At 42.5% G+C, this 27,999-nt stretch overlaps 1 protein-coding gene across 3 annotated transcripts in view; it reads left to right on the forward strand.

Annotated features, from left to right (window-relative positions):
• Nucleotides 1–5,417: 5,417 nt before the first annotated feature.
• LOC308677517 (tubby-related protein 2-like) overlaps nt 5,418–27,999 on the forward strand; it is a 34,072-nt gene continuing 11,490 nt past the window's right edge. Inside the window, exons 1-11 of one of the 3 annotated variants that reach the window (XM_081343988.1) lie at nt 5,439–5,495; nt 5,619–5,745; nt 5,889–5,935; nt 9,773–9,808; nt 13,363–13,414; nt 15,249–15,405; nt 19,086–19,211; nt 21,800–21,907; nt 23,610–23,804; nt 25,944–26,126; nt 26,595–26,737. In XM_081343988.1, the coding sequence (XP_081200114.1) occupies nt 9,777–9,808; nt 13,363–13,414; nt 15,249–15,405; nt 19,086–19,211; nt 21,800–21,907; nt 23,610–23,804; nt 25,944–26,126; nt 26,595–26,737 (996 nt within the window). In that variant the 5' untranslated portion in view covers nt 5,439–5,495; nt 5,619–5,745; nt 5,889–5,935; nt 9,773–9,776. The other 2 variants (XM_081343989.1, XM_081343987.1) reach the window with 2 other exon arrangements.

Consider the following 27,999-nt stretch of genomic DNA (forward strand, 5'->3'; position numbering starts at 1 on the left):
GTCATGTGTCGGGATAAACACGTGGCAGGATTTCTTTATAAATTTATTTGGAATTCAAGAAATCAATTGAAGCCTGGGTGAAAAAAATAACCAAACCTGCTCCTGAGCATGTTCAAAGTGCATAAAAATAGAACTATCTGACCTCGGTTGCGAAAATTCAAGATAATCGCTATTAGTGAAAGCTTAACTCTTTGCTGCCGTCTTATATGCTGTCCGGATTTTTTGCCCTCCAAATGGGATAGCCCTAATTAAAAACTACACAGGAATGTCTTTTTTATTTAAAATTCAGATTTGTCCACAGGAAAAATCTCCAAATGGGTTGGATTTTCCAAAATTCTAGCTTCGATTGCATAGAAAGCAAATAACAAACAGCAGGGGCAGGATTGATATTTCAATGTTTCTCAAACTGGGCAGCTTTAAGATGTGTGGACTTCAATACCCAGAATTCCCCATGGCAGGTTGGAGAATTCTAGGCACTGAAGTTCACAGAAAGCTGCCAACATTTGAGAAACAATGGGGTCCAGTTTTAAAACGGGACCTGGAAATTAGATTTTACAATCTGCTTCTACTTCTGCAGTCCCAGGCAGGCCTCCAAGTGGATTGCTGTCCAAATGTTTTGGTGGGCTGTTTGGTGCAGGGGATTGTGTGGGCAGGAATATTAAAAGGTTAGAAAAATACAGTACAAGTAGTCCTTGACTTAAGACCACAATTGAGCCTAAAATTTATGTTGCTAAGTGAGACATTTGATAAATGAATTTTGCCCCATTTTTTAAAAATCCCATTTATATCCCGCCCTTCTCCGAAGACTCAGGGCGGCTTACAATTTAAAGCACAAATCAATGTGCTTAGCAATAGCCTTCATTCTATGTATATGCCTGCTTATTAGGGCTTTCACACACACACCCAAGCGGCATTATTACAAAGTCAGCTTATTGCCCCCAACAATCTGGGTCCTCATTTTACCTACCTCGGAAGGATGGAAGGCTGAGTCAACCTTGAGCCTGGTGGGATGCGAACCTGCACTAATTGCAGGCAGCTGGTGTTACTTAAGGAGGCATTAGCCCACTGCTCCACCAAGGCTCTTTTGCAACCTTTCTTGCCACAGCTGTTAAGTGAATCACTGCAGTTGTTAGTAACACGATTAAGTGAATCTGACTTCCCCATTGACTTTGCTTGTCATAAGGTCACAAAAGATGATCATATGAGCCCGGGACACTGCGACTGTCATAAATGACTCACTTGCCAAGCAACTCAATTTTGATCACGTGATCATGGGGATGTGGCAATGGTGGTAACTGTGAAAAATGGTCATATGTTGCTTTTTTCAGTCCCATTGTAATGTTGAATGGACACTAAGTGAACTGTTGTAAGTTGAGGACTATCTAGATAAGAAAAATTATATCAGCATTCTATTTTGTTTTATATCTGCTAATAATCCACTGAAAAAGCAGACAGCAAAAAGCAATTGAGAAGCACAAGATGGAAGAGAGGAATGTAAGGATCAGTCACAGCTATGAGAAGGTGATTAAGGAGTTTAGTAAGCTCGCCTGGATAACCAGCTAAGAGCAGTTTGTTTCAGGGGAGGGAGAATCAAAAATGAAGGAACCAAAATGAGAATAAACTTGATGGGATTTTTGGTAGACAAATGATATAAACCAAAAAAAAATAGCACAAATAAGAGCCATAGAAATCAGGTGCTATGCTAAAATTGGTTTTCTAGAATACTTTTTTTTCCCAACCTGGTGACAACAACTATACTGGCCAGGATTGATGGAAATTGCGAAATGGTCCATCTGGATAATGCCAGATTACAGGAAGTAACAGCTGTGGGAGACTTCCTTAAGGGAATTGTGAAAATCATTGTCTAAACATTCTGGAATTTATCATTCCAGAACAGAACACCATTTTTAATCCTTTGTAGCTGGCTGGCACTGTCATGGTTACCCATTGTTCAATAAGAAAACAGTAACCTGTTTGGCAGCGTAGCCCTTCACATTACATATACAAGTGATAAAGCAGCTTCAGTGAGTTGTTGAAATAAAAATATTAATTAGCAGGGAGAAAGTTAAGTGAAGTAGCAACTTTTAAACTTGAGCTGATCTATTCCTTGAGGGATTTAAAAAAAAACAGCAAAGGCTGCTTTGCAAAAATATATTGGCAAATACATTTTTAGGATTATAGGATAAAAAAGTGCAATGGCCATGCTCCACTGGGAAGATGATATTAGCATGTCAAAAAGGCTGAAATCTCCAGATAAAGTAAGTTAATAAAAGGTAAAAAAAGAAATACTTATTTTTCTGTTTAAGTTCCAATACATATGGGACACTCTGTTTGTAAAGACTTATGACTTGGTGTTTATCTTATCATGTAATGTACTAAGATGTTTTTGTTTTTTTAAAAAGCATAATTTCTTGAAATGAGCCTAGTAGTTGAATTCACACATAACATCAAGTCATAAATTCAGTTTACGAACCATAGTGGGTTTGCACATTACACTAAGACAAAGAACAAGACACATGATCCTAAGGTATAATGTGAGCCCAACTGGTAACAATTTGTAAAGTTATTAAGATTAAGAAAGTAGTTGGATAAGCTTTCTTTTTGCTTATTCATTTCTAGAATTTGGGTTTTCCTAATTAAAGAGCTCAGCAGTCGGGCTAACAAAAAATATGTAGTACATAACAGGGTGAAACTCAGTAAATCTAAATGCAGTATCTAAGTAATTAGTAGTTACTACAGATTTTTTAAAGGGTTAAATAAATGAATTGAAACTGCATTGATCAATACATCTTAGGCAGGAATACTAAGAGGAAATTCACATATTCAAAGATGATGCTTCTGAATATCAGATTTTAGACAAGAATACGGGGATCTTAAGTCTCTGTTTTGGAGCCTCTTAGAGATAATGATTGGGACAGAATGATGAGGTTGTAGTTCAATCCAACAATATCACTGTAAAAAAGGAAAGATGTGTCTCTCTTGATGAAATACAGTTGAACAAGTAGACTACCAGCTTATGATAACAGGATACAAAACTGTAGATGACTAGAGACTTTCATATTAAAGTTCCTTTCAGACAAGCTTGGTTCCTTGTCATATCAGAGAAACATATTGTTTTAATGGCCATGAAATTTGTTGCCATTGCTGTCTTCTGAGATTTTTGTTCAACTCCTTATTAGAGTATGCCACTCTCGGATTTCATGGTGAGTGTCCCATCCAAGTATTAATCAACCTGACACTGAAGTTTGTTTGTTTTTTAAAAAAAATTGGACAGGTTTAGCTAGGAGCTACCATTTGTTGTGATTACCAAATAGATTAAACCAGTGTTTTCCAAATTTGGCAACTTTTAAATTGTGTGGACTTCAGCTCCCAAGATTCCTGGCTAGGGAATGATTGGTTAGGGAATTCTGGGAATCGAAGTCCACACATCTTAAAATTGCCTAGGTTGAGAAACACTGGATTAAGCCAAAGTCAATCACCATCAACTCATCAGATTTGCAGATGACACCAAACTGGCAGGAATAGTGAATAAGATAGGCTCAGGAAACAGAAGGATCTTGACAGACTTGAACAATGGTCCCTATTTAACAAAATGAAATTCAATATAGGGAAAAGTAAGGTTTTACATTTAGGCAAGAAAAACCAAATGCACAGGTATAGAATAAGTAGTAACTGGCTCAACAGTAGTAACTGTGAGAGAGATCTTGGAGTTCTACTGGACAGACATTTAAATATGAGCTGTAGGCCAAAAAAGCCAATACAGTCCTAGGCTGCATTAACGAGAATCAAGATCATGTAAAGTGTTAATACCACTTTATAATGCCTTGGTAAGACAGCATGTGGAATATTGCATCCAGTTTTGGTTGCCACAATATAAAAAAAGGTATTGAGACTTTCTAGAGTGCAGAGAAGAGCAACAAAGATGATTAGAGGACTGAAGGCTAAAATATATAAAAAAACAGTTGCAGGAATTGGATTTGTCTAGTTTAATGAAAAGAAGGACTAGGGGTGACATGATAGCAGTGTTCCAATATCTAAGAGGTTGCCACAAAAAAGAGGAGGCCAATTTATAAGAAGCAATGGATGGAAATTAATCAAGAAGAGAACAACCTAGAACTAAGGCAAAATTTCCTGACAGTTAAAACAATTAATCTAGTGGAACGACTTGCCTTCAGAAGTTATGGGTGATCCAACACTGGAGGTTTATAAGAAGAGATTGGAAAAGGATTTGTCTGAAATGGTATAGGATTTCCTGCTTGAGCAGGGGGCTGAACTAGAAGACCTCAAAGGTCCCTCCCAACTCTGTTATTCTGTTATTCTGCCATGACAGCCAGTGATATTCAGAACATCAGGAGAGTCCTGAATTAGGTCAGCTACTGAGCTGGGAAGGAATGTCTGAAAACTGAATGGAAATTCTTTGTAGGAGCAAATTTATGTCACAGAAGATGCCTCCAATTCCTCCCTTCCATCACAGCCAGTGGGATTCCTTGATCCAGCGTGTAATATTTTGCTAAGTCTGCAGAAGTTTCTACAGGAAGAACAAAATGGGCTATTGAGTTGTACCAGCCTGGCTGAATGAAAATTCAATCTGAATCCAAGTCACAGAATGGCCAATTATGCAAAACTGCCTATATGGGCATCGTAATGCTTAACAACTGTATGATGCTTTGTGTTCACACACGCTCATTTCCACATAATTTCTGCATCTGGTTGTGTGGGCAGATTAACTACCTCTCCCTTTTTTTTGGGGGGGGGCTCAGTAATCTTACACACCACCTTCATAGAGAAAGGCAATTAATATGCTCACGCTTGGGTGACAGAACCACCCACCCACAATTGTCTTTTCCCATTACTTGCATAACTAAGATCTTATGCACAGCCATGGACATTGGGGGACCTAATTATCTAAATATACACGTACCCACATGGATTTCTGAAGCTAATCACTCACATACCCGCTTTCTCAGTTTTAAGCAGGGCTTTTTTTTGTCATAGAACGTTCAGAATGGAGTTCCGGCACCTTTTTTGGATGGAACCTTGTAGGGTAGGCAAGGAGGATTGTATGACGTGTGTGAGTTCCGGCACCTTTTTCTTTTACAAAAAAAGCACTGGTTTTAAGTATATGCGAACATGGTAGAGGACCATGTGCCTACTGGCATAGCCTCCAGTAGACCTTTATATAAACAAACTACAAAGTCTCCATAAAGAAGACTATGCCAGCCACAGAACCTGCAGACTTAAGACAGACAAAGCTGATTAAGCAAGAGAGAATGCGATGCCGGTTTTGGTGGGAGAAGAGGAGGAGGAGGAGGAGGAGGAGGAGGGACCGTCAACTGCCCTCCCACTGAGCCAGCTGCAATTTGAAGGCAACGTCAGAACTGAGCGAGAGAAAGAAGAAGGGAGAGAAAGGGGGGGGGGAATGGGAGGGCGGGCAAGATCTAACTTGGATGTTTGTGATTTGAGAACTGGGATATACTGGATACCGTAGAAAGCGGGTAAGTAAAAAGGCAGGCTGACTTCTTTTGGTGTTGAATATCGTTCTGTTGTGTTGCTCACTTAGCTTCGTTGGCATTCCCTGGCAAACGGTGGGATACAAATATTTGAAACGTGTTTTGTAGCGTGCGTCAAAAGTGACGGGGAGCACAGAGAGCAGTAATGGATTCTGAAGCTTTGTAACCCAGGCACAAAAAAGAAAAAAAAAAGAAAAAAAAAGAGAAAGCAAAAGACTCCTTGCTTCAGAGAGAAGTCAGTAGAGTCCAGTGATTTAAAACAGAGACACTTTCGGAGTCGGAGCTAAAACTGCTGGGCCGCACTTTAAAGGTGCTAAGAAAACTACTTTGCAAGATATTCTTAAATATCTGTTTTGTTTTTTTTCTCCCCGCTTCCAGTTGCAGTTGGAGCCTATTTTAGTGCAGCCATCTCCGAGACACAAGATGTAAGTTACAGAGAACATTCTCTCTATAAATTTGTTTGTGTGTGTGTGTGTGTGTGTGTGTGTGTGTGTGTGCGCGCGCCACGGGGGGGGGGGGTTATTTATGTTAATCTCTAATGCCCTGTCTGTCTTGGGATAAGCACAGATGCCTGAAATGGACAGCCTTGGTATTACCATGCCTTCACGCTTTTAATCCACACTCTTAGTCTCCTATGGTCATGTTTTTTTTAAGACTTCTAAAGGCAATACTCGGTTGCGCTGTTGTGAACTCTGCCATCTAGGACAGAAATGGGCAGATTTCAAGCATGTAGAATCTGCTGAGTTTTTTTACTCAAATCCCAAGACCTACAAGTGGAATCAGATACAAAACCTGTGACTCAGGCAAAGGGACTCACAGCACAGTAAGAATAGGGCGCTTTGGAGCACAGCAGAATTCCTGTCTAGTTTTTATCTACCCAATCTTTATAGTTATTAAGGATATTTATACTTTTTTTTATCAGCAATCTCATTTAGGAGGAGGCAAGCCTTTTTTAATTGGTTTTGGACACTGAGGATTAGAAACTTTTGTAATTTCTTCTGGAAATTATCCAAGAAATCTAATAATATGTTCCCAACTACTTTCTAATCATCCATAACTTCAGAACAAATGTAATTGCAGTAATGTCCTACACCAGGAAATGTACATGTGTGAGTGTGTATGTATGTATGTATACATATGTATTGTATATGTATATGTGTATATGTATTTTAATGTTGTGTATAGGTATGGAAAGAGACGCAGTGGCTCAGTGGGTTAGGACGCTGAGCTTGTCGATCAGAAGGTCGGCAAGTTGGTGGGTTGAATCCTGAGTGCCGCGTAGCAGAGTGAGCGCCTGTTACTCGTCCCAGCTTCTGTCAACCTAGCAGTTTGAAAGCACGTAAAAATGCAAGTAGAAAAATAGGGACCACTACGGTGGGAAGGTAACAGCGTTCCGGGCGCCTTTGGCGTCTAGTCATGCCGGCCACATGACCACGGAGACGTCCTCGGACAAGTGCTGGCTCTTTGGCTTTGAAACGGAGATAAGCACTGGCCCCTAGAGTTGGAAACGACTAGCACACATGTGTGGGGGAACCTTTACCTTTTACCTTTTATAGGTATGGATGGATTTATTCATCTTTCCATCCATCCAACCACCCAGTCACCCTGATTCTACCCCAAATTAAGGGATTACAAGGTTGTAAAAAGGGAGCTTTATATATATATATATGAATGAATTAGGCTGTTGATTCTTCAAGCTTCAATATGAACTATACTGCCTTTGTGGTGATTCTCCAAGACTAGAGATAATTGATTGAATATTATCAACAAATACAATCTTAGATTTCTCTAAGTAGGTATAGATAGGACCATTGTCTGCAATGTTGTTGAGCTCTTGATATGATTTTCTCTCTTTTTGAGGTGAAATATTCCTCCTTAATTCTTGATCTAGTGGAAAAGTGTACCATCATGTAATCAGCTGCCCCTGTGGTGAACTCCTATCACGTCTCTATTGCCTAGGCCTCAGTCACCTGACATCCTTCCATGGTAATGGGTCCTCTATAATAGTGTTTCTCAACCTGGGCAATTTTAAGATGTGTGGACTTCTCAAGCACAGCTGGCTGAGGAATTCTGGGAGTTGAAATCCACACATCTTAAAGTTGTTGAGGTTGAGAAACACTGCTATAGAAGGGTGCCTTTGGTTGGTGCCAGAGTAAAATGGAAAATCAAATGCTATAAAACCAAGAATAAGTTGAGGCACTGGTGGAGAGAAGATGAAGGAAGAGTGAAGGGTCAGAACAACAACAAAGTGTTGCCCGAACATGTTTGTGGGGCAGCTAGATGCCTGTGGGGGGAAAACCCATATGTAGTGTTAACAATGCTAAGCTTGATAACCAAGTCTGACACAGCATAAGGCAGCTTTGTAAATCTTTCTAACATTTAAGATCTACTGTGATTGCTGAGGGTAAAAAATAGGTCTTTGGGCTTGACTGGCTAAGTTAGGAAAAGCACTGAAGCAAAAAATAATTGCCTCTTCCTCCACTTTCCCATATCAAGTCACTATTTACCCAGCCCAGGAAAGAAATGTCACAGTGTGCTTTTCTCCATCCTGAATTCTTTATTCATCATGAGAAGGTCTTTTACAGTATTGGAAACCATCTGTAGATCTCAGCCATTTTCTGGGACAGCTGCTAAATTAATGAGAAAGCATTTGATTGAAATTTTCTCCCCTGAGTTTTTTTTTGCCTAAATCATTATTTTAATTCATTCTCCCTGCCTCCCTAAACCCCTTAAAATCTCTTATGGCAGCCTTTCTGGGCCAAAAATGTTCTCCAGGCATCACTCTTGCTAGGATCATAGTTCATTTAATAATATATAAAAGGTAAAGGTAAAGGTTCCCCCGCACATGCGTGCTAGTCGTTTCCGACTCTAGGGGCCGGTGCTCATCTCCGTTTCAAAGCCGAAGAGCCAGCGCTTGTCCGAGGACGTCTCCATGGTCATGTGGCCGGCATGACTAGATGCCAAAGGTTCATGGAATGCTGTTACCTTCCCACCGTAGTGGTCCCTATTTTTCTACTTGCATTTTTACATGCTTTCGAACTGCTAGGTTGGCAGAAGCTGGGATGAGTAACAGGTGCTCACTCTCTTACGCGGCACTCGGGATTCGACCCGCCAAACTGCCGACCTTCTGATCGACAAGCTCAGCGTCCTAACCCACTGAGCCACCGCGTCCCTATTTAATAATATATACCTATGACAAAAGAGAGTTAAATTAATTTCCCATACATTATCAAAATGTTGGCAGCTTGAATAAGGTAAAGTTACCAAGTTCTCAGCAGTGGGAATACTTTCACTTTTAGAGCCCATTCTCTCTCTTCACTTATTAAGAAAGGCATTCAACCTTTTACTGATGGCCTTTGCAGGCTATATAGGTAGTCCTTGACTTATAACCACAATTGAGCCCAAAATTTCTGTTGCTAAGCAAGGCAGTTATTAAGTGAGTTTTGCTCCATTTTATGACCTTTCTTGCCACAGTTGTTAAGTGAACCACCGCAGTTGTTAAGTTAATGATGTGGCTGTTAAGTGAATCTGGCTTTCCCATTGACTTTGCTCGTCAGAATGTCACAAAAGATGATCGCACGACCCCGGGACACTACAAGAGTCATAAATACACGCCAGTTGCCAAGTGTCTGAATTTTGACCATGTGATCACGGGGATACTGCAATAGTCATGTGAAAAACAGGCATAACTCACTTTTTTCAGTGTAGGTTGTAACTTCAAAAGGTTACTAAATGAATGGTTGTAAGTTGAGGACTACCTCTACTTTTAAATGATAAAAATAAATAAAAAAGACAAGGTCACAACCTTGGCATGTAAGCTTATCATTTTTACATGCATGAAATCCCCCAGATTCTGAACATAACATTAGAGATCACATTGCTGTCATCTAATGATCTGTAGGATTTTTGTAGCCCAAATGTAATACTATAGACCAGAGGTGTCAAACTGCCAGCCCGCGGGCTAGATGCATCATGTGGAAGCCGTGCCCAGCCCATTGCCAGCAATGGCAAAAACGTCCCGATACATTGTGCGACGTCACGTGATGTCAAGAGTTTGACATGTCTGCTATAGACCTATATTTAGATTAAAATGGCTTGGAGTTCTATAGATGTGGCCTGCTTGAGATAGGAGCACAATATTTATGATAAAGACAGAAGACTAATAATTAATTTCACTGTATGATTACAACCTGATTTAGCATGGGGAAAGCCATTTTAATGTTTGTGATTTGATTCTTCTGTACTGATTTTTTCCCCTCCAGCATAATGGAATCCTCAACTACATCCACTCCTGGAAGGTAAGGAAGATGACAACACAACAGTGACATGGGAATGGTTGTTTAAATCTGTTCAAACTTCCAATGGAAAAGAGTACTAGAGTCTAGCCCTATTTTATGCTGTGTATACAAATATAAACAACCAGTAATGGGCAGCGAAGAGTTGAGGCTTTCTGTCTAAATTTGGTAGCCTACCTCAGCCTATGTGCTAAGGTGGTCCTGATTTAACAACCACTCATTCAGCAACCATTTGGACTTACAACAGGACTGAAAAAGTGATATTCACAGGGGTTCTTGAAAGTCTAGTCATCACAGCACCCCCCCAAGATCACATGACTATGATCCATGTGATAGACAACTGGCCCAGGTTTCTTATTGTCCCGTGGTTGCATGATCGCAATTTCTGACATTATCTGCCAGCTTCCCACTACTAGCAAAACCAATGGGAAAGCCAGCAGGAAGTCAGAAGTCACAATCATGAGGTGCTTGCTTAACAACCTATGATTCGCTTAACAGTGGTAACTGGGCATTGCCAGAACTGCCTTTATACTAAGCAGTATGGTCATGTGACATTGCATGTTACAACTGCATTGTTTAGTGATAGAAATTCTGGTCCCAGTTATCATTGTTAAGCAACGACTAGCTGTACTTAATGTTTTGGGAAGGAAAGCCTAGGTGGGTCGTGTCACACCTGTGAGCAAGGCTGAGATTTTCCATTGGAAGTCTCTTTGAAGGATTGAGTCTTTATTTTTTATTTTTAAATAGCTACTCCTATTTTAGCATCAGAATTTTCATTTTATTTGCCGTCCATATTGTGACCAACTCAAAATGCAAAGGACATACTTCCTGTTTGCTTTTTCTCAGAAGAAGGCTATCCATAGCACTGATTGGCTGGCCCTTGTATCAGACATGAACCTACCAGCCACTCAGAACAGGCTTCAAATAGGAAGAATGTTCCACTTAAAAAAAAAAAGAATTGGAATTAATACTGGAGTGAAAACCTGATGGGATTGCCAGTGTGAAGTGATTGGCTTGGGGATGGGTTCGAGGAGATCCATTCTGATGTGGAGGCTGGAATTTGCATCCGTTTGGGAGCAATAGTGGGCCAATGGATGGATGGTCAAAATGAAGACTGCACTTTTTTTCTAGTACATCAGTAAGTAGCTACATATAAACAGTAGAAGAGATAAGATGGGCCTCGTATACTGTATATATATTCATTACATTTCTGTCTCTTCTCTCTAAGGCAGTGATTCTCATCCCTGGCAACTTTCAGACATGTGGACTTCAACTCCCAGAATTCCCCAGTCAGCAAGCTTCTGGGACTTGAAGTCGACACATCTCGAAATGCCAAGGTTGAGAAATAACTGCTCTAAGGATTAAAAGCAGAGCGAGTGATTCCACTTCCTGGCTTTCATCCTCGGAACAACTTTGTGAGGCAAGCTTGGCCTCACATCATCTAGTGAGCAATGTGGTTGGACAGGTTTCCCCCCCCCTCCCCCCCAAGGCCAAAAAGTAGAATTTGGCTAGGCCTCTCACCATCTCAGGGCCACAACTAAAAAGTCTCTGCTATTCCTAGAAACGGTGGAAACTTCTTTGGAAGATGGAAGGGAAGGAAGTTCACACAGGAAAAAAAAGATAATATCAGAATGCATTTTTGCTTTGGTGGGCTTTGATTGTAACTTCCGTGACTTATCTGCGTATTAAAAAAATCACATGCCACTATTTTGATAGGGCACCTCTACATTTAGATGCTTCGTGGCATAAGGCCTTTTTAATCTCAGGAACTGCCTGCCTTTGTTGTTTCTGTCCATCTGGTGAGATCAAGCAGGATGGGGCCCGCTCCAGATCCCCTTGATTAGAAATTTCTTCTGGTGTCTTCTCTGTCATGGTGCTTGCCCATAGAATGATTTCCTCTGAGAAATCAACATGGCTCCCATTCTGATGACAGTTGAGAAGCAAACCTGTTTATTCTCCCAGGCTCAGGGAGATAGAAATGGTTGAGGCCCTGTTATATTAGATTGTTTTAGTTTATATATTTGTTGTTGTTTTTTTTTACTTTTTAATTATAAACTCTCTGGAGTTGTTGGGATTCAGTCAGCCTATAGACTGAATAAATAAATAAATTGTCTCCACATAAGACAATTATACTTTGCCTTCTACTTCAGTTGTGACATTAGAAGCTCATATTATTGAACTTTTAATCTAAACGTAATATCCCAGCCTGGTCTAGCCTTCAGTGATGCTTTAGGATGGCACATCGCATTATTTTTGTTCTTTCTAGAATAGTAGCCTTCTGCTTTGGGGGCGTCTCAGTACTTTGTATATATTTTGATTTTACACTAGTTTGACTGTCAAAAGGACTTTGAGGCCTGAACTTTTGTGGGGCTTCTGAGATGACCCTGGTGGAGAAAGAATGGCAGCTTGAATATGCAATACTGTATAGAAAAGGTTGCCTCTGTCTTTGAGGCGATATCTCTCAAGACGGGAGTGGTCCTTGAAAATGGCTTTTATTCATTTATTTAGCGTATGGTATCTACAGAGATCGTGCAATGACTGATATGAAAATTTAGTTTAATTAAAGTGTCAGCAAATAAATGTAAATGTATGTATATGTATGTGTCTAAAATAATAATATGTGGACAATACAAGATAGGAGATAATATATTAAGATGAAACCATAATAAAATCACCATAATGTGGAACCATAGAATTGCATATAATATAATAATATAATAATATAATATAATATAATATAATATAATATAATATAATATAATATAATATAATATAATATAATATAATATAATATAATAATATAATATGATATATGATACGATACGATACGATACGATACATGACATGACATGACATGACATGACATGACATAACATAATGATAGATGTTATAACACTACAAGAGATTCATTTAGCTGATGCGGATCAGATTAAAGCTTGGGGGAAGATCCTGGGGTAGCTGATTTAACATCTAATGTCCATGGCTCATTAATGTAGCTCCGTCATGACACCAAAGAATGCAAGATTGTTAATTGTACCCAACAATACAATATTTAGTGGCTTAAACATGCTTAAACGGGATTTAAAACATGATGCATTGAATCGGCCTTTGCTGATCTTGTATCTGAAGATATAGACCACAACTCCTATATCTTCCAGCCATCGTGGTTAATCATGCTGACTGGATGTGATTGGGACGGTAGCATCGGATGTCTGACGGACACTGGTTTGGAAAACAGAATGGAAAATAGTGCTCAATTAATGAGCTTTGGGTGGGGTGAACGCTGCGGGGGAAGCGATGTCTCAGCACAAAAACCCTTTTCCCAACCCAGACCTGGATGCCCTTGAAAGCTTTTGTGAGGTCACAAAGTCCCTGTAATGCCATGACATTCAGAATCTCTGGGAAGCAGGTAATCCTGGGGGCCCACCTGTCAGCGGATGGGGCTGCCCTGGCGCTGGCAGAGTGATGCCACATCTCAAAATGTACCACAATCTGTATCGCCGCCTCCGTGCCTTCCCCAGTTCACCTCTTAACACTGGCACCTCTTTTCCTTCTAGCAATGGCAGTGGTGAGGCAGCATTGATCCGGAAGCAGAAACTTGAATTCCAGGTATTTTGTGCTGGGGAAAAGACTTTTTCCGATTCTGTGGTGGTATTGGGATGAGAAGAAATGGCTCTTGGTGTGAAGAAACATCTTATGCAGTGAGAGATGAGGTGGGGAGGCTAAAAGCAGTGTGGAGCAATTGACACATAAGGGACATGATGTTGTCTGTAGGAAAACTGCAGGTAAGATACGGAACTCTAAACTCTGTCCTTCCATCGTGTTGCTTGTAGTGGGTGTTTGAAAAACACAAGCCCGCTCTTCTCTTTATGCGAAGAGGTTTGTTGCATGGTGTTTGGGCTCCCACCTTGTAGAAGTGTGCCGTCTCGAAGATTCTGGGTTCTTTTGAGAGGAAAGCTGATATATAAATAACACAATGTGAAGAACAACACCCTTAATAAAAATAATACCACATCTTACCCCATCTCAGTAAGAAATATTTTAGTTCAGAGCTAGGGAGTGAAAGAGACTCAACGAGGCATCTTCTCAACCAGGTGGATTGAGGTACATCCCTGGAAAATATAGCCGAGCCCTTTGTGAATGTTCAGCTTTTATTTTATTTTAAAATTAAATCTAAATAACAACAACAACAACAAAATTGGAAGGGACCTTGGAGGTCATCTAATCCAACCCCCTGCTCAGGCAGGAAACTCTATACCATTTCAGACAAATGGCTGTCCAGTCTCCTCTTAAAAACTTCCAGTGTTGGAGCATTCACCGCTTCTGGAGGCAGGTTGTTCCACTGGTTAATTGTTCTAACAGTCAGGAAGTTTCTCCTTAGTTCCAGGTTGCTTCTCTCCTTGATTAGTTTCCATCCGTTGCTTCTTGTCCTGCCTTCGGGCGCTTTGGAGAATAGCTTGAGGACTACAGGTAGTCCTCAACTTACAACAGTTCATTTAGTGACTGTTCAAAGTTATTATAATGGCACTGAAAAAAAGTGACATAGTATTATTTTTCACACTTACGACCATTTTGCAGCATCCCTGTGGTCACATTATAACAATTCGAACACCTGGCAGCTGATTCGTACTTACGACAGATGCGGTGTCCTGGAGTCCTGTGATCAGCTTTTGCGACCTGACAAGCAAAGTCAGCGGGGAAGCCAGGCTCACTTAACAACCTTGTTACCAACTCAACAGCTCCAGTGGTTCACTTAACAACTGTGTCCAGAAAGGTTGTAAAATGGGGCAAAATTCACTTAACAGCTCGCTCTCTCGCTTTGCAATGGAAATTTGGAGGAGAAAAGAGAGGAGGAGGAGGAGAAGGAAAAGGAGAAGGCGGTGGCAGCAAGTCATAGTACATTCATTCCTATGCAATTGCTTCCTGGCTAAAAACAGTTCTACTTGTTTCTGGTCAGAAATGAATCCTACAGAGTTGAAAGTAGGTTGCATTTATTTATTAAGTTTATAATGCTGCCCATCTCACTATCCAATGCAAGTCTGGACAGCTCACTCACTCTCAGCCCACAGTGTTAGGCTTGGGGAACAAGCAGGTCAGTCAATCCCTGTTGCAACCAATGGACCAATATTCAGTCAAAAAAGTGGAGGGAGGGACGTTGGGGGGAGGTAGGGGGGGTAGAGGGAGGGGGAAGGGTTTTTTTTTTTTTTTTTTTTCTAATGGAAAACTGTATTTTAAAACTTTTCAATAAAAAAAAAAAAAAAGTGGACCTTGCACTTTCAGAATAACAGTAGGGAATGAAAAATAAAAATAAAGGCTGCCCTGGAAAGCTGATCTGCCACTGAGTGTCAGAACAGACATTTAAAAATGAATTACGTGTGCCTCTTTGTAAGCAAGTAGATGGTAACTTTTCCTTGCTTGCAATCTCTCTTGAACTCCTTTTCAGCGCCGTATCATTGAAAAGAAGCAACGCCGAAAGCGCCAGGAGCCACTTATGGTTCAGGCCAATACAGACACCAAGGTGAAGGGGTGCCGGGGGAGGCAGAAAGCCGAGGAACGCATCCCACTCATGGAATCTTGCAGTGAACACAGCCTGGGGAATAGTGAGTATCCTTGTTCTTTCCAGTCTTATGCTCTCTTCTTTCAGAACTGCTAACTTCTCTTTCAGTGGGCAAGGCTTGGTCAACATTGGTGTACTCAAATCTGCAGATTTGCAGGTAGGTCTTTTGTGCTTTCTGAATAATAATATCACTGTTACTCATTTGTTACTCCCAAATTGGCCTATGTCAGGGGTAGGCAACCTTGGTTCCTTTATGACTCGTGGACTTCAACTCTCAGAATTCCTGATCCATAAAAGAGCCAAGGTTGCCTACCCCTGGCCTGTGTGTAACCTGTGTCACAAATTTGCCATAGCTTTCCTCTTTTGCCACTTAAGGTGACTGTTGGCAGAGTGGATGCATTTCAAGGATAAACAGAATGAAAGAACAAGTGAAGAAAGAGCAACAGCAACTATTCAGAAAAATGCACGTTATGACATATTGATCATTTTCCAGACTAGTCTTAAAGAGTTTGGATTTGGCATCCTTTGGATATTTTCTTTGAATTAAGAATTACACAGGTTTGCTAATTTGTTACTTTTGACTGGGGAATTCAGGGAGTTGGTCCACACATCTTAAATGATGCCAAGGTTGAGAAAGCTAATCTATGGTAGCCAAAAATCAGGAGGAATACGGTAGTGTATTTTCTGACACACGTTATTAAAAGCTGCAGTTTTGTGAGCTGCAGTTCACTTCATCAGATCCATACAGTACTTCCGACGTAGGGCTAAATTTGGAATCTCCTCCCATCCCCTCATCCCAATCAAATCGTAAACCAGTCAAATCATTCATTGCATCGGATGCTGTGATTGGCAGTTCATGAAAGCTTATGCCTTTTAATAAAATTAGTTAGCCAGAAAAAGTGCTGCCAGACTCCCCCTGGTTTTTAAAGGGAAAAATAGTAAGAATGAATGTCCAAACTACAGGCAGACAAGTTTGCTAAATGTGTGGTATAGCAGAGATCTGATTAAAAGGGTACAGAAAGTTACTGTGTGTGAAACGGGGAAAGTGTAGTGCAGTTTTTTCCCTGCCAAAGCCTACGCAGACCAGATTTTTTGCTTTGCAGTGTATCATTGAGGAGTAAAAAATATGAATGAATGTGAACAAAGTGATGGTTATCTATATTCTGATTTAAAGGAAGTGTGTGACAAAATTAATATGCTTCAATTTATGAGATATTTTACACAAATATCGAGTTGAAGGTTGATTGCTGAATGCAGTGAGTGTGGTATACGAATGGAAGGCGTGCTTATGGGAAAATAAATCCAATGTTTGCAAATGGTTCATTGCCGAACAGAAGACAAAGATGTGCGATTTCTCCTTGTTTGTGGAAATATTACACCTCTGCTGACAGGGACCTGGATATTGCACGTATGTTTGGATGCCACCACAGATATGTAGCTGGCTAATGGCCTGCAGTGAAAAATGAGATTGTGTGATGCACTGAGGAGTATGGCTCTGAAAATGAATTTATCAAAGGCTGAAGTATATGTTGAAAGTGGAATGAACAATTGTTAAGTTATACCTAAAGGGCAAAAGTGCAAGAGGGAAGTAGAGTTCGTTCCCACAAACTGAATGGCAACTGAAGGTTTTCATTAGAGTTACCATATCTTCCCTGCAAAAATCTGGATGACCTCTAGATAGCAGGCAAGAGACACCAAATGTTAATTCTTTGCTGCTCTGTCATGGTCATAGCCCAGATAGGGTAGCTCTGCCCTTCTTTCAGGTTCTGCCATGTCCCTAAGGAACAGAAAGCTGTAAAGCAAGAGTTGTCTAATCTTGACAACTTTTAAAACTTGTGGACTTCAACGCCCAGAATTCCCCAGCCAGCATAAAGTTGCCAAGACTGGGCACCTCTACTGTAAAGGGACAGGTTGCTGATCTGGAGCCCAGTATTATTTCAACAGGTCTATTTGGCCCAATCAGCAATCTTATTAGGATGATCTAGTCCAGGGCTTTTCAACCAGTGGTACGGGTACCACCTGTGGTACATTGGCACCTGGCAGGTGGCATGTGACCATCCTAGAAAAATGGTAGCGGGGGGAGGGAAGGAGCTGAACCGGTGGCAGCACCGCACAAGCCTGAGCGAGAGATGGCTGGAGTTGCAGGGCTGTCAGGGCTCAGCGGAAGCGCCAGGATCAGCGCCAGTCTCCAGCTGGAGCTCGGCGCTGATCCTGGCATTTTTGCTGAGCCCAGAAGAAGCACCGATCAGCTGGAATGTTGCAGCATCTCCAGGGTCTTGTGATTTCCATTCAGATGCTTGGCAACTGATTTATATTTATGACGGGCACAGTGTCGCAGGGTCATGTGAAGTGACCAAAACCTGCTGCAACCACCCAGCAGAAGGGGTGGGGGAATAAAAACCAAACACCCCCCACCCCACCCCCGCTGCCAATCCTCAACAGAAATGCTCACAACAATGAAAACCTCAGACAGGAGGAAGAGCGCAGCCAGGCAGGCAGGCAGGTGTCTTGCTCGGCTGTGGCTTGGGGGGGGGGCACTTTTTTCAGTGCCATTGTAACTTTGAACAGTCACTAATCGAACTGTTGTAAGCCGAGGACTACCTGTGCTTCATCACTTTTTCCTTTTTTTTTTTTGGTCATCAAGTTTTTAACACCTTGCAAGACGACTGGTGGTACTCGGATGTTGCCATATCCTAAAAGTGGTACAATGGGTGAAAAAGTTGAAAAGCCCTGATCTATTCTGGTGGTGACAAACCTACGACATGCAATAAAATTTTGGGTGGTACCCTACCATTCCATGGCTATTCTTGATATCACATCCCATTTTTGCATAATTTTGGGAAGCTGCAGAGGCCATGCAAAAAGCAGCCTCTGGACCCTCTGAAAATGAGTTGGTTTTTTTTTTACTTGTATTTCGTTTTTGTAATTATTGGACATTTGTTTATATAACGCATAGCACCACATGACCGGGCTGTATGCTTTTTAAAATAAATGTATATGTAAAGAATTGTTTCTCTTTTTGTTTCCGAAGGTGGGGAGGCAATGACAGGACAGCAGAGTCAGGTTAGGCATTTCAAAAAAAATTTGACACACCAAGCCCAAAAGATTCACCATCGCTGATGCAGTCTACGGGTTCTCTCACAGAACCATATCCCAAAGCCCCCTTTTTCACAAGGCAACTGGACTTTCTTAGTTCTTCTTTGAAGGCCACCTGGAGGTTTATCTGTGCTATCAGGGTCACCTGAGTAGTACAAATGGGTCTGGACAGAGAGGACACCGCTGGTTTGAAAGAGGGGTCAAAGAGGCCATCTATGTCAAAATTGAACAGCCCTCTCTCGACAGGGGGGGGAGGGCCACGACACCATCTATCTCCAGCCTACAACAGCCTCAACGACTCTCTAAAAGAAGGCAAATGACCAGCTGTCTGCAAGGAGTATAAATCCTTCCATTCCCCACCATCCAGTCAGAGCTGAAGAAGCTTCTCGGATGAGAAGTGAAACGTCTTCAAAGAAAAATCAAGAAAGTCCAGTTGCCTCCTGAAAAAGCATCTTTGGGACAACCATGACATGAATGACTACAAATTTCCATAGACATTGGTACTAGAGCAATTTGTCTCAGGTAAATAGAAGAGAGGATGGATAAATGAACTAGGAATCAGGTTGGAAATTTTTTAGTGAGCACAAATTACTCCTTTTAACGTACAAATTGTTTGTCTTTCCAAAGGTGCAAACAACCCTTTTCTTGTGGAGTCTGTTCCAGAGGCTCACCTTGGTGTCCATATGTGGGGTAGCTCTATCCAGATGAGCCGGTCACACAGTGGCCAGGGGGAAAGCCAAGCAGCTGGACCAGGTAACCCAAAATTCTGAGGCACCAATTCCAGATGTGCTACGTTGTTCTTCTATGAGACCCTCCAGTTTGAGCTGCCAAAGTTTCCAGCAATCCAAAGCAATCTTTTTTTTTATTCATTTTGTTTCTTTTTTCCCCAACTTGCTCTCTGTGCCATCTTTGGTTAAAAAAAATAAAAACTTCTCAAGGCAGGTGAGACCAAGATAAAATTATAGGAAGATCAGCTTGTATATATGGGTGGGTAAATGGGTGGTCTCGCAGAAAGCCCACAAGCTACCTGTGACTTCCCTTTAAAGAAAAATGAATTACGGGGATGTGCTGTCATCCCTGAAATATCTCCTTACTTGGGAATAAGGCACCAGAACATATCAATATGTTCTTCTGAGATAAGCTCCATCCTGCAGTTTTTGATTTGGGCATGGAATACGGTATGTGCCTTGTGTGATGAGAAACTTCAGCAAATTCAGCAAGCGGATAGCTAACAACAAACGTCTAAAATAGAGCAGGATCTTCCTAGCACTTCCATTGCACACAACTTTGGTGGAGCTAAAAACAACTCTCCAAAGCTGTGTGGGGTGGGTCACCCAAAAAGCTTCTAAAAGTGCATTGCGGGTGAAAATTGGATTGAAATACCATGACTTTTAATTATTAGACTTTTGATTTTAACCCACCCCATTTCCCCACATCGAATGTGATTCCTAGATTTTTAAAATTAAGTAGGTGTATAATCTAAACCAGAAAAACAGAGAGAGAGAGAGAGAGTGAGTGTCATATAATTGAACTGGCGCAGTACAAGATGGTAGACTAAACTAAAATTAAGCTGGGAAGTTTGTGGGCCAGCGTTGGTTTGTGCCAGGCATGAAAATACAGCCCAGTTTTCCAGCAACGCAACTTCCCAATTTTGTAAAGTAGCTAACGGAGGAGTTTCGCAGCTTCAGTAAGGTTACTTTAGCTGCCGTGTTGCAGACGAGAAAAAGGGTATACGCAAACATGCAAGAATTGAGCCTTATATAAAGGTCAGTCCCAGGGTTTAAATCCCAGGTCTTTTCTTTCCATCCCTTCATGTCAGACCTATGACCACAATTGAGCCCCAAATTTCTGTTCCTAAGCAAGACACTTGCTGAGTGAATCAGGCCCCATTTCATGGCCTTTTTGTCATGTGAATCGCTACAATTGTGAAGGGAATTATGCGGTGAATCTGCCTTCCCCATTGAGTTTACATGTCAGAAGCTCCTCAGGAAGGTTGCACCACAAGAGCACCCCGGGACGCCGCAACCGTTGTAAGAACATGTCAGTTGCCAAGCACCCGAAGTTTGATCATGTGACCGTTGGGCTACTGCAATGGTCGTAAGTTTGAGAATTGGTCAAAAGAGGCTTGGACTAGAAGACCTCCAAGGTCCCTTCCAACTCTCTTACTCTGTATTCTTTTCAGTGCTGACTTTCCGTTGTTCTTTTCTCAGCTTTGAGCGTTGGAGACTCCTCCATGTTAACATAATGACTCTGTCTGGCCTGAGAATTTTATTTATTTATTTTAATCCCATTTATATCCCGCCCTTCTCCGAAGACTCAGGGCGGCTTACAATTTAAGCACAAACCAATGTGCTTAGCAATAGCCTTCATTCTATGTATATGCCTGCTTATTAGGGCTTTCGGGGCCCCCCCAAGCGGCATTATTACAAAGTCAGCTTATTGCCCCCAACAATCTGGGTCCTCATTGATAGTTCCTGCCTTACCAGCTTCTGTCCTTAGAGTAAGCATGTTAGGAAACCATCTAAATTAAATCAATCAATAACAAGACATCAATAACAAGACATCACTGTTTAATAAAATGTGTGTGAACCAAATTATCAAGCCTATCATAATATCTATGTGAATCTCTCTCTCTCTCTCTCTCTCTCTCTCTCTCTCTCTCTCTCTCTCTCTCTCACACACACACACACACACACACACACACACACACACACACACACACACGAGGAGGTGACAGAGAGAGACAGAATAGGCAATAGAATCTGGGAAAGCATGGGGGGCAGGTCTGATTTCCTGGAGAGGAAAGACATATACATTGTCTGGGCAAGCCTGTCATAATATATCTCTCTCAAGCCTGTCATAATCTCTCTCTCTCTCTCTCTCTCTCTCTCTCTCTCTCTCTCTCTCTCTCTCTCTCTCTCTCTCTCTCTCTCTCTCTCTCTCTCTCTCTCTCTCTCTCTCTCTCTCTCTCTCTCTCTCTCTCTTATACACACACACACACACACACGTGTGTCATTCAAAGAGGAGGTGACAGAGAGAGACAGAATAGGCAACAGAATCTGGGAAAGCATGGAGGACAGGTCTGATTTCCTGGAGAGGAAAGATATATACACTGTCTGGGCCACAGGTGGTGTATTTATGATGGGGAAGGTTCATTCTCATCCCACCAGTATAAAATAGTACGTTTTCAAAATATATTGGATTATAATCCAGCCCATCTGAAAGCTGTTATGTTGAGGAAAGTTACCAGGTATAGTCTGGACGGTGCTTTTTCAGAAATGACCATGGATCCTCATACCATTTATTTGTGCTCCTGCCTTTCTTTTCCCCTCTCTGACTAGATTTTTCTGATGAGGCAGAGCTGGAGGTGGCCATTTTGGAAGAAACCCAGCCTATCAACAAGAAGGAATCCATTCCCAAGAATGGCTGGCAGGTCAAACAAAGAGAAGGTGAGGCCAGGAAAGGGAGGAGTTGCTGGGATCGCTATGATGCCATTCTCTGTTGCTAAGCTACTGCCTTTGGAGTGAAGCGCTTGGTTGCCAGGCAACAAAGTTGGGTCAACAAGTCAAGCTTGTATGCGCCGGACAAGGAATGAATTCCTCCTTCGTGAACCAGGGTGACCAAAAGTGGAAGCCATGTAACAGATATGATGCTAAGCATGATGGTATCGATGGACCTCCATCTCAATGTTCCTCACTTGGATTTCCAAATTTTTCTCGGCACCATAGAGGTTTTCCAAAGCTATTGTGCCTTTTGTTAAAAGCTGCTTCCTTCTGCCTGTCCTAGTTCTTCCTTTTTAGCAGGAATTGGGAAGGAAGGCTAGTAATGAATTGTCCCTGGATTAGCCAACTTCAAAGATATCAGCTCTAGGATTTAATGGTTAATGATTAAATTATTGTGTTAATTGTTCAATTCTGCTTTTAGGCTTGCTCCAGTAGAGCCAGCTCATAATTAGTGGAAGTTAAATTCATGACTAAGTTTGATTTCAGGTAGACAATCCTTAGCTATAATAAGGAGGGTCCCTCTCAACAGCTCTTAATACTACTCATTGGAAGATACTGTGTAGCTCAGCATTTCTCAGCCTTGTCCATTTTAATATGTGTGAACTTCAACTCCCAGAATTCTCCAGCCAGGCTTGCTGACAGGGGAATTCTGAGAGTTCAAGTCCACACGTATCAAAATGATTGAAGCTGAGAAACATTGCTATAGGCTAGGGCAGGGGTAGGCAACCTTGGCTCTTTTATGACTTGTGGACTTCAACTCCCAGAATTCCTGAGCCAACATGGCTCAGCTTGGAAACCTCTCCCTTTCCCCTCAAAATGGCTGGCTCAGGAATTCTGGGAGTTGAAGTCCATGAGTCATAAAAGAGCCAAGGTTGCCTACCCCTGGGCTCTTTTCTGACTCGTGGACTTCAACTCCCAGAATTCCTGAGCCAGCATGGCTCAGCTTGGAAACCTCTCCCTTTCCCCTCAGAATGGCTGGCTGAGGAATTCTGGGAGTTGAAGTCCACAAGTCATAAAAGAGCCAAGGTTGCCTATCCCTGCTATAGGCATTTTGCCTTTCTCCCCACACATTTGATTCTGTTAACGTGAAAAAAAATAATGAAAGGAATGGCAGGAAAATGAAGACTGCGTTAGAAAAAGGAAGAGAACGATATCCGGATACCCTTCCCCTCTCCAGGATTCCCTTCTTATCAGTGTTTCAAATATTACCATTACAGCTTTTCATCCTTTGTTGAATAGCTATTTGTTCAGTAGCAGAAGTGTGTCTGTGAGGGGACGCGCAATAAAATTATGGACGGAACTCTTTCCAGACATGGCCACGTTAGTGCCTTGTTTCATATCCCGTTTACATCTTCAGTGTTTTAAATATTACTATTACAACTTTTCATCCTTTGTTGAATAGCTATTTGTTCAGTAGCAGAAGTGTGTCTGTGAGGGGACGTGCAATAAAATTATGGACAGAACTCTTTCCAGACATGGCCACGTTAGTGCCTTGTTTCACATCCCGTTTACATCTTCATCAGTCCAAAAGTATGAATGGCGTCTGACCATCAAAAGATTTTTTTTCCTCCCTCCAGTTTTGTTTCTGACTCTTGAGACTTAATACACTTCTTACCCTGGATATGATGTCATCTTCGATCATCCACAGGACGACCAAATCCTCAACGGCGTGGCCAGACTGCCAGAACAAAGAGAGAAAGCTTATCCCCAAGATATGACACTCCGTCTCCCATGGTGGGTATGGAAGAGGAGGCTCCTGAGCACGTGTTCCAGGCAACCAAATCAAAAAAGGAAAGGTTAACCCCAGTACAGAAGGTTGCATCCGTTGTCATGGATATGGAAGGTGAGACTTGTGAGATATAAGTAAGAATCCAGGGGGGCTGGGGGGAAAGAAAGCGTACGCGTATGAAATGAAATGGGAATTAGTGTTGGCAGTCTATGCTTCCTGCTGCGAATAAATGGGTGCAGAAAACTGGTGTACTTGAAATGAATTATCTTACGTTGTAGCAAGGCAAATTGAGATGAAATACTAGGCAGAACAGTTAAACAATGGAGCCAGTTACTGAGGGACATCGTGGTATCCTCTTTGTTGATGCAGCAAAGCAAAGCAAAGCCTTTTCTGGGAGATAACTGCACTTTGTGGCCTCCACTAAGTAGTAGGCACTTGGATTCAATGCCCCGGTGATGGCAACTGTCCCTCTTCAACCGGCCGCCTGCTAACTCGCTGAGGTCCCATGTGGCCGGATGCATCCCGGCACGGCTGATTCCCACCCCCTGTCCCATCCCTCCTGGCCTCGCATGCTCTCCTTTTCCCGGGCACGACCCACTGCATCGCCTCCTCAGCTGTCGGCCAGCCATCGATCTCAGAGGCGTCTTCTTTGAACTGCTGGTGGCAGGCTGCAGAGCCCCAAAGTTCGCCGGTCGAGGGGCCAGCAGGCTGTGGCTGCTGACAGACACCGTCGGCCCCCATGCGCTCGCTGGCTTCTGTGTGCGGGGGCTGATGGTGTCAGGCAGCTGCCACCCCAGCCCTTGCCTTGCTCCATGGCAATGGCACCCCTGCCTTGCCTCACCTCACCCCACAGGAGGAGCCTCCTGCCTATCGCCCTGCCTGCCAGAGACCCCCTGGATCTCCCCAACTCTGTCCCCCCCACAGGCGTTCCTCCCCATGAGCAACTTTGAGGTGACCGCACCCACCTTGGCCACACCCACCCAATCTGCCATGACCACCACAGCCACGCCCACCCAGCACCCGGCAATAAATACGTGGTTTTTGGGTTGCTCTTTGGGCACTCAGTCTCTAAAAGGTTCACCATCACTGATGTACACTATTGGAGACTCTTGATTCCTGACAGTGGAAATGCAACAATGCATACCTTTCACGGATTCTCTAATTGTAGCGAGGAAAGAAGGTGTTTCTTTAAAACTACATGTTTATGCGTATGTGCAGAATCCAGCCGCGCGAGTTGTGCTGGGAGTTTCCCGATACTCCCATGTTTCACCTTTGCTCCGCGAGCTGCATTGGCTGCCGGTTGTCCTCCGGGGGAGATTCAAGGTGTTAGTAATGACTTACAAAGCCCTTCATGGCATGGGTCCGGATTACCTGCGGCAACACCTGCGGCCGGCGTCATCTTCCCTCCGTCCAGTGCGCTCCCACAGAGAGGGCCTCCTCAGGGTGCCTCCGATCAAAGAATGTCGATTGGTGGCCCCCAGGGGGAGAGCGTTCTCTGTGGGTGCGCCAGACCTGTGGAACCGCTTGCCGGTTGAGCTCCGGACGGCCCCCGACCTTCGCTCCTTCCGGCGCGAGCTAAAAACGTACCTATTTGAGCAGTCTGACCTGGTCTGATGGGTTAGGGTTGGGGTTTTAAATATGTCTTAATTATTGTTTTAACCTTGGGCATTTATTTAATCGTTTTTAACTTTTGTATCCTGTTTTGTATTTATTGCCCTGTACACCGCCCTGAGTCCTTCGGGAGAAGGGTGGTATAAAAATGTAATAAATAAATAAATAAATAAATAAATGTATAGGAGGTGGCAAGGTGGGCTCAGCAGTTAAGACTCTGGGCTTGTTGGCTGGAAATCCGGCAGCCCAGGTTGAAGAGCCGAGCACCATGGGATGGGGTGAGCTCCCGTCCTCGCCTCAGCTCCTGCCACCCTAGCAGTTTGAAAGCATGCAAATATTGGTAGATAAACAGGTAGCACTTCGGTGGGAATGTAACAGCCCTCCACGACATGCCGGCCACATGACCGCAGAAATGTCTTCGGACAGCGCTGGTTCAATGTCCTTGAAATGGAGATGAGTACTGCCTCCTACAGTCGGCAGTACAGTCCTCAGGGACTCCTGTCTCTCTCTCTCTCTTTTTTTTTAAACACATATATGAGGGGTAAGGTAAAAGACTCTAAGGTAGTAAACATATAAAAATATGGCGTCAGAATAATCCGGGCGGAAGGAGAAGAGATAGATTTCACACCTTGTTTAATTTAGTTTTGAAGAATGATCTTCCCAGAGAAGACTCGAAGTCTGCAGAGTCCAAAAAGGCCATTGGAGACATGTATAACATCACTGTGCTCCAAAGCAACTCCGAAAGTGACGGGGAATACTCCCAGGAGCTGACTGTACCCTCTTCACCTATGAAGAAGCCCCGTGACAGGATGCTGAGGCACCGAGGTTAGTGAACTTTCTGCATGGGTGGGAGTAGCGGATGGAAAGAGGCGCTCAAACAAACACACTTAATTTGCTTTGGAAGTTTGTTGCATTGTGTGACTTTGGAACTTGAGTCCTGTTCTGTGTGATTTCAGAAAATAAGCCCTGCACCATTTTTATTTTTATTTTTATTTTTTGCAATTGTCCTTCTTGCCCTGGTTTTAATCTCTCAAATTTGTCATGATTTTATGGTTTTAAACCATTTAGCAATTGTGCTGGTAATGAAAAGCATTGAAAGAAATATAAACAAATGATCGAAATCTGGGGACCCGGATTCACATGTTTTCAGACAGGAAGGCAAACATCAGGAGTCAGGATTGCTGGCTTGACCTTTGCTGTCTGTTGGAATGGAATTAAAAACAAGAAAGGGCAGAAAGAAAGGATGACTCTTTTCCTTTGCCCAACTTTTGCAGTTCTCCTTGATTTTTCCAGGGTCTCTCACTAATGGAAGGAGGAGTCAGAGTGAGGAAGAGGAAGAAAATGATGAAGATGATGACGATGAAGACTTCAAAGATGATGACCAAGACATTCTCAGGAGTGTCATGTACATTCAAGAAGAAATTGACTTATCTGCGGTAAGGGGCTAAAATAAAACTTGGACGTATTTTAGACACCCCTTGGGAAATCTTTTTATCGTTTCATCTAATGCACATTTATCATTACTTAGCAGAAAGGGATTTTCTTCTGATTCTTCTTCCTTTGAAGACCTTTCTCCTGGCCCCCACCCACTGCATCTCCCGCTTACAGTTTCTCTACCGTGGCATGTATTTTCACACTGTATTTTAACCCTTTCAGGAGAAAGCAGAAAATGAGAGCACCTTTTACCAACATCTAATCCTTAGAGCAGGGCTTTTCAACCAGTGGTACGGGTACCACCTGTGGTACATTGGCACCTGGCAGGTGGTACCCGACCATCCTAGAAAAGTGGTAGTATGTATCCGAATTATCAGCCTAAATGTTGGAGGTGCGGTGACGAAGACGCAACATATTTTCACATATGGTGGACTTGTAAAAAGGTTAAGGCTTTTTGGATAAAAGTCTGGTGGAACATGCAGAAGATTTTTAAACAAAGGATAAAGTTTTGTCCGCAACTTTTTTTGTTGGGAATAATTACAGATGCAACAGTTGTGGACACTAAGTTGATGTTGAATTTAATTACGGCAGCAAGACTCTTAATAGGTCAATATTGGAAGAAGGAGGAACTGCCGACTATAGAAGAATGGACTTTAAAGGTTTCTGACCTGGCAGAGATGGCAAAGATCTCGGCTTATTTGAAAGATCACTCGCAAGAACGTTATATTATGGAGTGGAGAAAATGGATTGAGTATATCCAGAACAAATATGGGACTAAAAAGTTTCATGTAGCATTTGAATAAGTCTTCCTTTTTTCTCTTTTTTCTTTTTTTCATATTTAATAGTAATAGTGTTTGTAGTTATCCTATATGAGCTAGAGAGTGATAGATTTTAGAGTTTACGGTTGTTAGCATATGGTTGTTTATGATTCCTTTTTTTTTGTTTTTTATACCTTGTACTTAGCTCTGGGAAGTCGGGGGGGGGGAGGGGGGGAGGGGTAAGGAGGGAGGGATAGGGGAGGGGTAGGGGGGTTTGTTAAAGATAAAATGTATGATAAAACTTTTCAATAAAAAAAAAAAGTGGTAGTGGGGGAGGGGACAAGCCTGAGCGAGAGACGGCTGGAGCTGCAGGGCTGTCAGGGCTCAGCGGAAGCGCCAGGATCAGCGCTTCGGGGCTGTCAGGGCTCAGCGGAAGCACCAGAATCAGCGCCTGGCTCCAGCTGGAGCTCGGCGCTGATCCTGGCGCTTCTGCTGAGCCCAGAAGA

This window comes from Vipera berus, assembly GCF_964194415.1.
Source record: "Vipera berus genome assembly, chromosome: Z".
NCBI classification, from domain to species: Eukaryota; Metazoa; Chordata; class Lepidosauria; order Squamata; family Viperidae; genus Vipera; species Vipera berus.